The 14646-nt window shown below is 43.2% G+C and overlaps 1 protein-coding gene across 6 annotated transcripts in view; it reads left to right on the top strand.

Annotated features, from left to right (window-relative positions):
* Positions 1-14646, top strand: part of C1H3orf52 (chromosome 1 C3orf52 homolog) — a 41349-nt gene that overhangs the window by 11986 nt on the left and 14717 nt on the right. For all 6 annotated transcript variants that reach the window (XR_015165760.1, XM_086406895.1, XM_086406878.1 and 3 more), the window contains exons 2-3: positions 3109-3238; positions 13009-13136. Coding sequence is in view for 5 of the 6 variants with exons in the window: in XM_086406895.1 (XP_086263021.1) it covers positions 3109-3238; positions 13009-13136 (258 nt within the window). In the remaining variant the exon portion in view is untranslated. The remainder of the gene's footprint in view (positions 1-3108; positions 3239-13008; positions 13137-14646) is intronic.

Here is a 14646-nt window from a genome sequence, read left to right as displayed (position 1 = left end):
GTTTTACCCAGTATTTCTTCAAATATTTTATCTGCCCCCAGTTTTTTATTCTCCCTCTGGGATTCCAGTTATCTTTGGACTGCGTTGTTTAATACTGTCCCACAGTTCTTCATTTCTCCGCTATTTATTCACTCTTTTCTCTTTGGTTTTCACTTTATGTAATTTTTATTATCCTAACTTCAAGTAAGGGCTTCCCTTGTGGCTCAGTAGTAAAGAATCCACCTGCCAATGCAGGAGACAAGGGTTCAGTCCCTGGGATGGGAAGATTCCCTGGAGAAGGAAATGGCAACCCATTCCAGTATTCTTGCCTGGGAAATCCCAAGGCCAGAGGAGCCTGGAGGGCTACAGTCCATGGGGTTGAAGAAGAATAGGACACTAATTAGCGACTAAGTAACAACACCAACACGTCCCTTGCAGGGCTGTTTAGATAAGTGAAATGGTGTTCTGTAGACCATAGCAGATGTAATTATTTACTTTGACCCCACCCTCTGCATCACTGAACACATTGCAGGCTTATTTCCTGGTGTTCCTTCCTTATTACGTAGAGTCTGGGCCACAGCAGTAGGTTCTTAGCTTTTTCTTAGTGTAAACTATACATTCAGTTCAGTTCAGTTCAGTCACTCAGTCTGACTCTTTGCAATCCTATGAATCGCAGCACGCCAGGCCTCCCTGTCCATCACCAACTCCCGGAGTTCACTCAGACTCACGCCTATTGAGTCAGTGATGCCATCCAGCCATCTCATCCTCTGTCGTCCCCTTCTCCTCCTGCCCTCAATCCCTCCCAGCTTGAGAGTCTTTTCCAGTGAGTCAACTCTTCGCATGAGGTGGCCAAAGTACTGGAGTTTCAGCTTTAGCATCATTCCCTCCGAAGAAATCCCAGGGCTGATCTCCTTCAGAATGGACTGGTTGGATCTCCTTGCAGTCCAAGGGACTCTCAAGAGTCTTCTCCAACACCACAGTTCAAAAGCATCAATTCTTCGGCACTCAGCTTTCTTCACAGTCCAACTCTCACATCCATACATGACCACTGGAAAAACCATAGCTTTGAGTAGATGGACCTTTGTTGCAAAGTAATGTCTCTGCTTTTGAATATGCTATCTAGGTTGGTCATAACTTTTCTTCCAAGGAGTCAGAGCAGATCAGTCGCCCAGTCGTGTCCGACTCTTTGCGACCCCATGAATTGCAGCACACCAGGCTTCCCTGTCCATCACCAACTCCCGGAGTTCACTCAGACTCACGTCCATCCAGTCAGTGATGCCATCCAGCCATCTCATCCTCTGTCGTCCCCTTCTCCTCCTGCCCCCAATCCCTCCTAGCATCAGAGTCTTTTCCAATGAGTCAGCTCTTTGCATGAGGTGGCCAAAGTACTGGAGTTTCAGCTTTAGCATCATTCCTTCCAAAGAAATCCCAGGGCTGATCTCCTTCAGAATGGACTGGTTGGATCTCCTTGCAGTCCAAGGGACTCTCAAGAGTCTTCTCCAACACCACAGTTCAAAAGCATCAATTCTTCGGTGCTCAACCTTCTTCACAGTCCAACTCTCACATCCATACATGACCACAGGAAAAACCATAGCCTTGACTAGACGAACCTTTGTTGGCAAAGTAATGTCTCTGCTTTTGAATATGCTATGTAGGTGGGTCATAACTTTCCTTCCAAGGAGTAAGCGTCTTTTAATTTCATGGCTGCAGTCACCATCTGCAGTGATTTTGGAGCCCAGAACAATAAAGTCTGACACTGTTTCCACTGTTTCCCCATCTATTTCCCTTGAAGTGATGGGACCGGATGCCATGATCTTCGTTTTCTGAATGTTGAGCTTTAAGCCAACTTTTTCACTCTCCACTTTCACCTTCATCAAGAGGCTTTTTAGTTCCTCTTCACTTTCTGCCATAAGGGTGGTGTCATCTGCATATCTGAGGTTATTGATATTTCTCCTGGCAATCTTGATTCCAGCTTGTGTTTCTTTCAGTCCAGCATTTCTCATGATGTACTCTGCATATAAGTTAAATAAACAGGGTGACAATATACAGCCTTGACGTACTCCTTTTCCTATTTGGAATCAGTCTGTTGTTCCATGTCCAGTTCTAACTGTTGCTTCCTGACCTGCATACAGATTTCTCAAGAGGCAGATCAGGTGGTCTGGTATTCTCTTTCAAAATTTTCCACAGTTCATTGTGATCCACACAGTTAAAGGCTTTGGCATAGTCAATAAAGCAGAAATAGATGCTTTTCTGGAACTCTCTTGCTTTTTCCATGATCCAGCAATGTTAGCAATTTGATCTCTGGTTCCTCTGCCTTTTCTAAAACCAGCTTGAACATCAGGAAGTTCACGGTTCACATATTGCTGAAGCCTGGCTTGGAGAATTTTAAGCATTACTTTACTAGCGTGTGAGATGAGTGCAATTGTGCAGTAGTTTGAGCATTCTTTGGCATTGCCTTTCTTTGGGATTGGAATGAAAACTGACCTTTTCCAGTCCTGTGGCCACTGCTGAGTTTTCCAAATTTGCTGGCATATTGAGTGCAGCACTTTCACAGCATCATCTTTCAGGATTTGGAATAGCTCAACTGGAATTCTATCACCTCCACTAGCTTTGTTCCAAGGAGTAAGCATCTTTTAATTATTTTTCTCTTAATCTTCTACTCAGCTTTTGTGTACCAAAAATCTTCAGTGGGTTCCCAGTCCAGACCGCATTAAGTCTACACCACTCTGCCAGCATTCAAGATGCTTCAGGGATGCTCCAACCTTTCATTCTCTCCAATCTTAACTGTCATTACTTGCCTCTGAAACCTGCATTCCCATCAGATGAATCTTTTAGCCAATTTCATTATGAATCAATGCTGAGGATGTTCTTTCCTGGGTTTGGATTGCCTTTCTCTGTTCATCTTTCAAAATCTTGCCTGTTCTTCCCACCTCAGAGTCCCCAGAGCATGTTCTCCTTAACTTCTTTATGAGGTTCCGTCTGTTCTTTTGTGAGCTTGACTCAGTAGAGTGGAGTTCCTTGAGATCAGGATCCTGCTGCCTTCATTTCTGTGTCACTGGCCCATAGTAAGCATTAAAAAATGTTTCTTGAGACCAAATGACTGCATCACAGTCTTCCTCTGCTTTCCAGGCTGACAAGGAAAGCCCTTGGAGCTCCTGTAATAAGAAGTTGATTGGAAAGTGCAAACTCTGGATGGTCCTTGCCTCTGTTTTCCTGAGTTTCATTCTAGTCATCATCATAAGCTTATGTCTAACTGGAGGTAAGAGTTTTAAATGTGACTAAGTTGATGTATTTTAAGAACTTATGTAATAATGCTTATGACTTAAATGCTGAAATCGAAGATATACTCACTGCTACTTCATCACTATAATATGAATTTAAAACTGCTTTGGGGTATGTTGTATAGATGGGCGATATATGTGATTTTTGCTTTTTTTAAATTTTACTTTTGGTTTGTTTGTTTGTTTTATAAACTCTGGTAGAATTATGGGGATCATTGTTTTGCCCTAAACTCTATGCACTGGATGTTGAAGATTTCTCAAAAATTTTAATTTATTTAAACATAAATTGATATTTTATTGTATCTTACACATGTGTGTTTGAAAATTTTTTAAAATAATTTACTTAGTAAAGATAATTATTATAAAGGGTTATTATTGTATAAAGCCAACTTTATCTGATATACCTGGCACATCACTGTAATGACAAAATGATGAATAATGTATTTGAAAGCATTTTAAAAACTATAGAAGCATGTATCTGCTAGCTGTCATTATCTTAACTTCTTTTAGAAATCACTATGTTTGTGTTTATGGGTGTGCAAAATAAAAACTCTTATGGTGCTGGTGTTGCCTATGTATTCTACATATATTATCTCATTTTATCTTTTATTCTGAATATGAAAATAGTACATGTTCAGTTACCCATAAAGCCCATCCACATTATTAGTATTTTGTTACACTTTTCTGTAGTTTTTTTCTTACCTGCATTTTAATTTGAGGTCAGTTTTTTTTTTTTATAATTTTGTAGCTTAACTTTAAGATTTTAGTGTTACATTGCAATCAGTTTGACAATTCATTAAAAGTTATGTGTGAACACATATATATATATATATTTAAAATTACTGCATGATGTACTCTTCCACACTTTTAAAAAGTCTTTTGCTGCTGCTGCTGCTAAGTTGCTTCAGTCGTGTCCAACTTTGTGTGACCCCATAGACAGCAGCCGACCAGGCTCCCCAATCCCTGGGATTCTCCAGGCAAGAACACTGGAGTGGGTTGCCATTTCCTTCTCCAGTGCATCAAAGTGAAAAGTGAAAGTGAAGTCGCTCAGTCGACCCCATGGACTGCAGCCTACCAGGCTCCTCCATCCATGGGATTTTCCAGGCAAGAGTAGTGGAGTGGGTTGCCATTGCCTTCTCCGAAAAAGTCTTTTAGGTAGTTGCTATTATTTTTTTTTATGATTATCAGTATTAAGATTTTTATGATGACAAATATAGCGCCCCCTAGTGGGCAATCATTTCTGTTTCAAAAAAGAAAAGAAAATGCTTTCATTTCTATGTAGGGATGGTTGCAGGCTGCAGGGGTGTGAAGGGGCTCTTCTGAAGCGGGGATACTCAGTGATTTCTGTTTCAAAAAAAGAAAGAAGAAAAATGCTTTGATTTGTGTGTAGGGGTGGTTGCAGGCTGCAGCGGTGTGAGAGGGCTCTTTTGAAGTGGGCATACTCACTCTGAAGTGGATCATGAGAGTGATCTGGTCACCACAGGATTAAGGTTGAGCCGGGCTGTCCATAGCAAACCCAGTACAGAATGAGAGCAAGAATGGCGGCCCCTGAGTTTCTGCAGAGGGGGCCCTGGGAATTCTCCTAAGGGACTGCATTCGTTATTCACCTCCTGTTCCACCTGTCCCAACCCTTTCATCTCCTGTCTCAAGGTTTTATGGTGCTTGAAGGAATAGGAAAACTCTGATGAGGTGTGCCAGCCTCCAGCATGTGAGCCTCCCAGGCGGCCACCATGTCTGCTTAGTAACTTAGGGCAGTGTTTAGGTGGGATGCTGTGGCTTTGTGGCCACAGACTGGTCCTGAGGTAGGGAGAAGCTGATAAGGGATGCCACTGCCCCTCCTCCATCACACTGAGGACAATAGGTTTACTGTGAGTGTTGGTACTACCTCTTCCCATCAACTCCCACGTGTAGATGTTGAAACTGAACTGAGTCACACAATCTTATCCTGTTACGACCAGCCAGTGCTGGCCTGAAAGTTGGCTGATCTATCTGCTAGCATCGGGCGCCTGTAGCAGAGGATGATGCCACAGATCTGGTTGGTTTGATATTCAGGATTCTAAAGCCCTGGACCCAGGCACTTCCCTGGTGGCCCAGTGGTTAAGACTCCATGCATGAGTTTGATCTCTGGTCGGGGAACTAAGATCCCGCCAAGTGTGTGGACGAAAAAGAAAACAGACAAAACCCCAAAGACTCAAGACCCAAGAGCTGTCTTCCATTCTCAGAGAGTCATTTGACTTCAAATCATGAAGAACAACCTGCAGAGGAAAGGATTCCATCTCCCTCCATAGTTTCTCAGGGGACATGAGAGTTTATAGGGTCAGATTTAGGGAAGAACTTTTTCTTAACACTTGTGGTGCAGACTTTCTTTTTAATTTGGTTATAAAATTGTTTAAAAGTGTTGATGCTCCAAGAGATTTTCAAACTTTTGCTTTTTTTAAATCAGGGAAATACTTTTACTTTACTTGGCACCTGAATTTTCAAGGGTTTGGGCCTGTGGGGAGAGTCTAGTGTGGGTGGTGGGGGGTACAGTAGGTAAGAAGGAGGAAGGACAGGACTCCCTCTAGGCTTCCCAGCCTCACCCAGAGCAGCTCTGTGGGTGTGTCTGGGATGATAGTCGGCGATAATAAGCCATTGTTCAAGCGCCAGGCCCATTGATATGAATCGAATGTTGATAGAACCTCTTGGCACTCTGTGGAAAATGCTGCTGCCTGGGGAAAGGGCCGTTGGGAAAGTCGAAGGCTGTGCCTTCATTAGTGAATGTGGGAGGGGCGGTATATGGGTAAGGGGGAAAGAAATCCAAACTTTTAGGTATAAAATAAGCTACAGGGATATATTGTACAACATGGGGAATGTAGCTGGTATTTTATAATGCCTATGAATGGAGTATAACCTTTAAAAATTGTGAATCACTACATTGTACTCTTGATAGCTCAGTTGGTAAAGAATCCACCTGCAATGCAGGAGACCCCGGTTTGATTCTTGGGTTAGGAAGATCCACGGGAGAAGGGATAGGCTACCCACTCCAGTATTCTTGGGCTTCCCTTGTGGCTTAGCTGGTAAAGAATCTGCTTGCAATGCGGAAGACCTGGATTCAATCCCTGGGTCAGGAAGATCCCCTGGAGAAGGGAAAGGCTATCCACTCCAGTATTCTGGCCTGGAGAATTCCATGGACTGTATAGTCCATGGGGTCGCAAAGAGTCGGACACGACTGAGCAACCTTCACTTTTGCTTCACTTTCTTTTCATAACTTATATATGTATGGCAACTATACTAAAATATATATATATAAAAGGAATGAGTATACATTTGTTAGAAAGTGATGCTGTCTCTTCATTCGGAAGTGAAGTTTCTCAAGACCTTGTTTGCCATTCCCTTCCTCCTGCCTCCTTACTCTACTGTCTCGGGGCTCTGCAGTCTCCAGACTGAGGCTCAGAGATGAAGATGATAATAGCCATGGAGCTGGAGTGGACAAAGAGGGGACATTAACTGTATCCCAGTGTGGAAGGGTATCCAATTCTAGGGAGGGGACAATAGGGTACCCAGAATGAGATGCCTGGGAGAGCTGTATCTTGTCACTGACATTGATAGGAATGGCTATGATGTGGTGATAATACAGGCAGACCATCCTGTGGTCAGTTGCATTATTATTAATTCTGTACAGACCCTGCACCCCTTCTTGCCTGCACCTGGGATGAGCTGTCCCCCCACTCTGCCCTTGGTATGCCACTGAAGTGATGGAAAGTTAGGATCACAGCTCAGCTTAAGGCATTGACCCTGGGCTGTGTCCATACTGTGGAGCAGAGGCTAACACTCCTCCAGGCTCACAGAGACAATGAAACTTTATCATTATTATTATTATTTCTTTTTGAGACCTTCTTAAAATAGACAATTTTGGGGTGGGGGCATAGCTCAGAGAATCCTTGTTGAATCTAGAGGCTAGTTTTGTCCCACCTCTAAAAAAAAAAAATATTGATGGATTCCCTTTCTCCCTAAGAAATTATAAATTCCTTGTGAAGAGTAAAGGTGGTGGGGGTGGGTGGGAGGGGAAGGTTTCATCTCTGTCTCCCTCACTTCCTCTCTCTAAGTCCTTTCCTGTCTGGATAATTTGAAGAATCAGTTAAGCATCCTCAAGGACTCTGCTTTCTTTACTAATCTATCCCAACCAGGCAGAGGAACGATCCTAGGAACACCTTAACTAGTGAAAACCTTCCTTGGTTTGGGCAAAAATATTTTAAATGTTACAGAATGCAAACTGTGACAAGTAGGTAGATGCTTAGAAATGTGATTGAAAGGTGACCATTTTTAATAGTTTAGAAATGCTTATGTGATGTCTCCCAGCTGTCTTACCAGATCTTGGGAATAAGAACTGCATCTTACAACATCACACAGTCCTGGTAGATAAACAGGTCGCACAGGTTGCTCCCTGGTATAGGGTGACTTTGGGAAAATCCTAGGCAGACAGCAAGGTCCTTGGGAGCAGGAACTTCACAGTCCAGGACCTTGAAATTTCTCTGCATTTTCCCCTGCTTCTCTTTCCCTCATGTATCATATGATCCTCTGCCTTCCTAAGACCAACTTCTTCACCTGTACTCTCCATAGTGTCCTCTCCAGCTTCTTCCGACCTGTGGACTTCCAGATATTGCACACCCTCTCTAAAAGCATCCTCTTGGGCCTCTTCAAATGTGCTCCTAGTCTCTCCTTCAGAGCAGTCTTCCATCAGCATCTTGCTACTTCATTTAGATATTTTTCTCTGTTTTTTCACCGGCAAACTTCTAGAAAGAGAGATCTGTACTCCTAAACCACTGTATCCATTGGTCCCAAATTCTCTTCCTAAGGTCAACAGCAAGTGTCTGATGATGAAGCCCAGTGGCCTTTCTCCCTCCCTCTCTCTGCCCTGTTTGCAGCTGCCAGGTCTCTCAGCTGTGTTGTACTCTTCCAGGCCTTCAGAACTCCCAGGCTTTATTTCTGCTTTTGGCCTCTGTGTTGTGGTTGCAGGAGGCATATCTTCAGGTTTCTGACTTTTCTCATTTGTTCTTTCCCTTGAGAAGTTTGTTTAGTCCCAAGGCAGCGGCCATCCCCACCTTGGAGATGACTCCAAGAAGTTCATGCACACGTTTTTCCTGAGTTTTAGTCATGCTCTTTGCTGGAGTTCTCTACCTGGAAATAACTATCACTCTCTTTATCATTGTTCATCTGAAACTACTATTTGTGGGAATCCCCTTCTTCACCCTTCATATTTTCATGGTGAATCATTAAGCTAGGTTTATATCATCCAATTGTGTAACTTTAGGCAAATTCTTCAATGTTCTTAGCCTCAGTTTCCTCATTTGTAAAATATAAGTGATTTCTGAATCTGTGTCTATAAATGTACCCTGACCCTCCTACTAAACTAGCTCAATTGACCTAAGCAAATTGTGCCTTTTTTCTAAGAATGTCTTCATTTTAAAATGAAAACATGAATATTTAATTCATAAGGTTGACTGGAGGATTACATGAGGTTAAAAACTACAAATGCATAGCAGGATGTCTGTGTATAACTCTTAATATAGCAGCTATTATTCTTCTGTTACCCACGCTTGATTCTTTGGAACATTTTTGATTTCTTCTTCTCTCCTATAGCTAGATAATGACTAGGTCTTATCAATCATTCCTAGTGTCTTGATAGTAACTTTCAACATTGACTACCCACCTACTTCTAGGCTTCCTGCTAAATGTGGTGGTTCTTACCTTTACCGTCACCTACAGTGTAGGCATTGGTATTTCTGTTGAGCAAACTGCTTCGGAGATTTAAATGACTTAAGTCACTTGGCTTGTGCCTGGCTGAGGTGGAATTCAAACTAAGTCTGGCTGCCTTTACAGTCAGCTCTGTTTCCACCATCCTGGTCTTTCTCTTCCCTCTCCTCACTGCTGTCGATTGAAATCTTCCTTCCTCTTCTTACTGCTGTCAACTGAAATCTGTCTTTCCTATTCTTGTGTCCAGTGGCTTCTTTACCTCCAATCTCCCCCAGTTCCATTTCATCCCATCACCAACAGATTTTCCCCTGTCTCCTTCCTGGGAGACATTTAACAACTTCCATTATCTCCTGAAGACATCTGGCATTTAAGGCCTCCCTCTCTGGGCTCATTTCTTATATTTCTGTCAAAGAGCTATTTTTGTGTATTTCCAATGTACTTTTGTATGTACTATGATTTTTAAAAGACATTTTCTCTACCTGGAAATACTGCCCAGATTAAATCTCAACAATGGACATGAACTTGGGCAAACTTTGGGAGATGGTGAGGGACAAAGAGGCCTGGCATGCTGCAATCCACAGAGTCACAAAGAGTTGGACACAACTGGGCCACTCTGAACAACAACAGCAATGTACTTTGTGTATGTACTATGATTTTTAAAAGACATTTTCTCTACCTGGAAACACTGCCCAGATTAAATCTCATTAATAACATAAAGATTCTGCTGACTGGGTGAGCCTGTTGTGGCTGTTGTTACTATTTTAACAAACACAACTCTTTAGCTAGTTCTTGTACAGAGTCATTATTCAGAAAATACAAGTTATTACAGTAGAGCTATTATCGGAGACCTCTTTTTGATCTCAGCATTTCTTAATAGAAGGCATCCAAATTGGAAAAGTAAAACTGTCACTGTTTGCAGATGATATGATACTATACTTAGAAAATCCTAAACACAATACCAGAAAACTACTAGAGCTCATTCATGAATTTGGTAAAGTTATTGGATGCAAAATTAATATGCAAAAATCTGTTGCATTTCTATACACTATCAAAGAAAGATCAGAAAGAGAAATTAAGGACACAATCACATTTACTTTCGTACCAAAAAGAATAAAATACCTTGGAATAAACCTACCTAAGGAGGTGAAAGACCCTTACTCTGAAAACTATAAAACGCTGATGAAAGAAATCAAAGAACACACAAACACATGGAAGGATGTACCGTGTTCTTGGATCAGAAGAATCAATATTGTCAAAGTGACCATACTGTCCAACACAGTCTACAGATTCACTGCAATCCCTGTCAAATTACCAATGACATTTTCACAGAACTAGAACAAAAATTTTTTAAGTTTGTGTGGAAACAGGAAAGACCCTGAATAGTCAAAGCAACCTTGGGAAAGGAAAAAGGAACTGGAGGAATCAGGCTCCCTGTCTTTCGAAGTTGTACTCATCAAAACAGTATTGTACTGGCACAAAAACAGAAATATAGATCAATGGAACAGGATAGAAAGCCAGAAATAAGCCCATGCAATTATGGTCAATTAGCCTATGGCAAAGGAGGCAAGTGTATACAATGGTGAACTTGGCATTTCTTAGTGCCCTTGAGTTCAGCAGTTCTGTGACTCCTGTATCCATTCTCTGGCATCCCTATTCTTTTCTGAGGTAATGGTATCTACTCTGGAAATGCACACGGAGGGTGTAGAGCTCAAAGATACCCAATGCAGCATTATTTATAACTTTGGAAAGCTGAAAATATTAGATTATTTTAGGACAATAATGTAGCCATTAAAATAATCTTTGCAAGGAATTTTGAACACATGGGAAATGCCTTTTGATATGTTTATAACAGCAACAAAAGAATCAAGCCGATAAGCAATGAGAGCTGCTGCTGCTGCTAAGTCACTTCAGTCGTGTCCGACTCTGTGCGACCCCATAGACGGCAGCCCACCAGGCTCCCCCGTCCCTGGGATTCTCCAGGCAAGAACACTGGAGTGGGTTGCCATTTCCTTCTCCAATGCGTGAAAGTGAAAAGTGAAAGTGAAGTCACTCAGTCGTGTCTGACTCTTAGTGACCCCATGAACTGCAGCCTTCCAGGCTCCTCCGTCCATGGGATTTTCCAGGCAAGAGTACTGGAGTGGGGTGCCATTGCCTTCTCCGAAGCAATGAAGGCAGCAAACAATAAAAAGCAATATACAAATTACCTTTTCATTAAGACCTCAAATATATAAAATATAGGGGGAGACCTTTTGATTAAAGAATTATTAGTAATTTTTTTTTGCTTTGCTGCAGTTTTCTATACTTTGCAAGTTTTCTGCTTTGAGGCCATAAGCCTTTTTTTTTGACTGGTGGTTTGTGGGATCCTAGTTCCCTGACCAGGGATTGAATGCAGGACCATAGCAGTGGAAGTGCCAAGTCTTAACCAGTGGATCACCAGGAAATTCCTGAGGGCATAACTTTTCATTCTCAGACAAAATAACATGATGACTTACAACAAATAATGATGCAGGGATAATTCCCTGTGTTGGGGTCCCCAGGATTATTCCCAGATTCATCAATTTGCTGATAAGACTCATGATACTCAGCATATATTATAAAGGTGATTATGACTTATTACAGCTAAAGGATATAAAGCAAAATATAGAGGAAACCAGGGGCAAACTTGCAAGAATCCTCGCCCAGTGCAGTCACACAGAATGCACTTAATTCCTCCAGCAATGAATTGTGACAACAACATGTGAAGTCTTGTCCACCAAGGAAGCTCATTAGAGATTCAGTTTATATTGGGATTGGTCACATGGGCAGGCTCTGCCTGGCACCTACTAAAACCCCAGACTCCCAGAAGGAAAGGAGAGGCTCGGCATGCTGTTTCTGTAAACAGTTGAGGCACAGCTAGCCACTCTTATCAGGGAACGTGGGAATTCTCTGGGAATCCAAGTTCCAGATTCTAGTAAGGGGTCAAACCTTGCACCGGCCTTGCCAAGGCTGGCAGCCTCCGACCTGCTCTGTTAACTCTTCTGCAACTTCCCTTGATCCTTGTGGCTCACGCTTCAGACTTCCCCAGGGAATAAGGACCTGGATTCTCACTTGCCTCATAAACCCAGAATCGATGCCACGGTGGCCTTTGCAAAGTCCAGTAAAGAGACTGATAATGTTATGTTTGAGGCACGGGATTACAGAGAAGCCATGGCCCACAAACACCTGCTTCCTCTCACCCACGCTCTTCTCAGGGTTGGAGAAGTGGTCCCCAAGTGGTGCTGGCAGGGAGCCAGGGCAGCTTAATGAGTGCCAGTGTGCCAGCTTCAAGTTCCTGGCTGCCGACTTTGTTTGTTTTTCCTTTGGCTCTAACTACTTAAAAATCAGTTAGCTCACAGTCCTTGGAACGCAAGCAGCACAGAACTGTTGTCTTAGGAATGTAAGTCCCATGGGCCCTGGGACTCTGAGTGCAGTTTGGGTTCCTTCTACAAACAGAGTGTGTCAACATTCCCCCCGTGGGACATCCTGGAGAGTGATGACTTCATGCTCACTAGCTCAGATTCTAACCCAGGAGCAGGTCTCAATGATGTCATGTCCTCAGCGTGGGTACAAAACCACAGGGGATTCAGGGAAATTCCTTGCTCTGCTCCTGTACCCCATCTCCTGCTGTTTGTTGGCCATCACTAGCACCTGCCTTGACACCAGTGAAAGTAGCTAAGCTGCAAGAGTCAGTTTGACAAAGAAATTCATGTTCTTCCCACCTCTTCCAGCTCCCTTCACCCAGTCTGTGTTCAATGGAATCTGAGCACCCTATGACATCAGATAAAGAAACAAAATGTTATTGTGATGGAAGCAAGCCCCTGTGTTTATTCAACCTACCCGAGAAAAAGAAAGCATTTCTGCTCATACTTGCTTACTGTGATTAGGCTTGATGAATACTCATTGTTCGTTTATTTAAGTATAGCAGCCAATGGGATGAATGTTTATTTTATGCATGTGCTTACTTTTGCTTTTTATCCCACCCCCCCATTCTGTTTAGTAACTTATATCGATGAAGATGAAAATGAAATACTTGAATTGTCATCAAATGAAACATTCTTGGTCATGCTAAAGATTCCAGAGGAGTGTGTTTCTGAAGAGGAATTACCTGACATGCTTGAGAAGCGGGTAAGTTACCTTATGTATTGTTACTAAGTTCTTAGCATTAGAGTGTGAATTCTTCTGGAGCAGCTGGGTTAGAGCTAGCCAGTAAGTAGCTTCAAGCTTGGATTCTTTGGATACTGGCAGAAACCAGTGCTTAGAAATAGATTTTCTGTAGCGCAAAGCTGGAAGGAAGAGCCCCGGTCTCCAGCTGAATGTGTCCTGGAGGACAGTATTCTGTTCCTTACTTTGGTCTTAGGTTTGACTCAACCTGAAATTTTATTGAGGGTCTGTGAGGTGCTAGACAGCATGCTTAGTGCCAGGGCCACAGAGGCTGTGCCCTCAAAGGGGGCTCAGAGTCCAAGTAGAGGAAGCAACTAAATAGTTATGAGCAGTGTGGTATGTTCCATCACCGAGATATGTACAGTGTGATTTACAGCCACAGAGGAGGGATGGAGGCTTGGAGGGCCTCCTGGAGGAGGCGATACTCAGGATGAGTCTTGAAATGTGAAGTAGGGGTATTCCAGATTAGAGAGCAGAGGACACAAGGGTATCTGCCCAGCAGTGTGCTATGACCTCCACATGCTGTGTAGCGGAAATGCAGAGGTGAGGCTGAACGGAAAGGAAGGGGTCAGATCATGACCCCTGGTTCTTTGATGAGGTCCTGGAAGATTTTAATCTGCAGGCTGACATGGTCAGTTTCTCATTTTAGTCTTTCTCTGGTGATGGGAAAACATTGGAGGTGGAGTGCTTAGTTAGAAGGTATTGCAATAATCTGGGTGACAAGTGAGGGAGCCTTGAATTTGGGCAATGTCAGGGGAGATAATTGAGGTTCAGGTGAGATTTCAGAGGTCTGTTACCTCAATAGGACTTCATGGCTGGTAGGATGTGGGCTGAGGGAGAGCATGGCTCCAGACTTCTGGTTGGGTGACCACGTGGGTGGATGGTGACATCATTCATGGAGCAGGGAATGCAGGAGAAGGAGCCTCTGTGTGTTATGGGGGCTCTGCAGTAAGACCACGAGGGTTGGTTGGAGCGGCCCTGGTTACCCTGTCAAAGACAGAGTGGTTCACAGTCAGACCCAGGAAAGTTTCTGAGAACTCTACGCATGACCAGCCTGCTGTCTGTCACTCTTGTCCCTGTGGTAGATAGGTTGAACGGGGTGAGTTCCCTTTATTTCCTGAAGGGCAGAGTCTTAACCAGTGGATGGACAGGGAAGTCCCCTCTTCTTCACTTTTTTGATTGAGGGATTTGCATTGTCCGAGGAGAGACCGAGTGAGCCAGGATCCACAGGTGTCACTGTTCCAGACTGGCCTCTGTGTCAGAGGGAGATGGGCATCAGGCACTCACTCACAAGCCGTCTCTCTGGTCATAGAAGCAGATGTAAGCAGATTCTGCAGGTGTTTTTAGTTCATCGTGGTATAACGGCTGAGGAACAGGGACTGGTGGGTCTCTGGGGCAAGTTCACAGGCCTCTTTGAGTTGGTTCCTACTGTGATAAATGGAAATCACCTCACTTTCCCTGTATACCCACAGAT

The sequence above is a fragment of the Bos grunniens genome, chromosome 1 (genome assembly GCF_055505025.1).
Source record: "Bos grunniens cultivar Pamir isolate PY7600 chromosome 1, Bosgru_T2T1.0, whole genome shotgun sequence".
NCBI lineage: Eukaryota > Metazoa > Chordata > Mammalia > Artiodactyla > Bovidae > Bos > Bos grunniens.
Note: the sequence above shows the minus strand (reverse complement) of the source record. Positions and strands in the feature narration are given on the sequence as shown.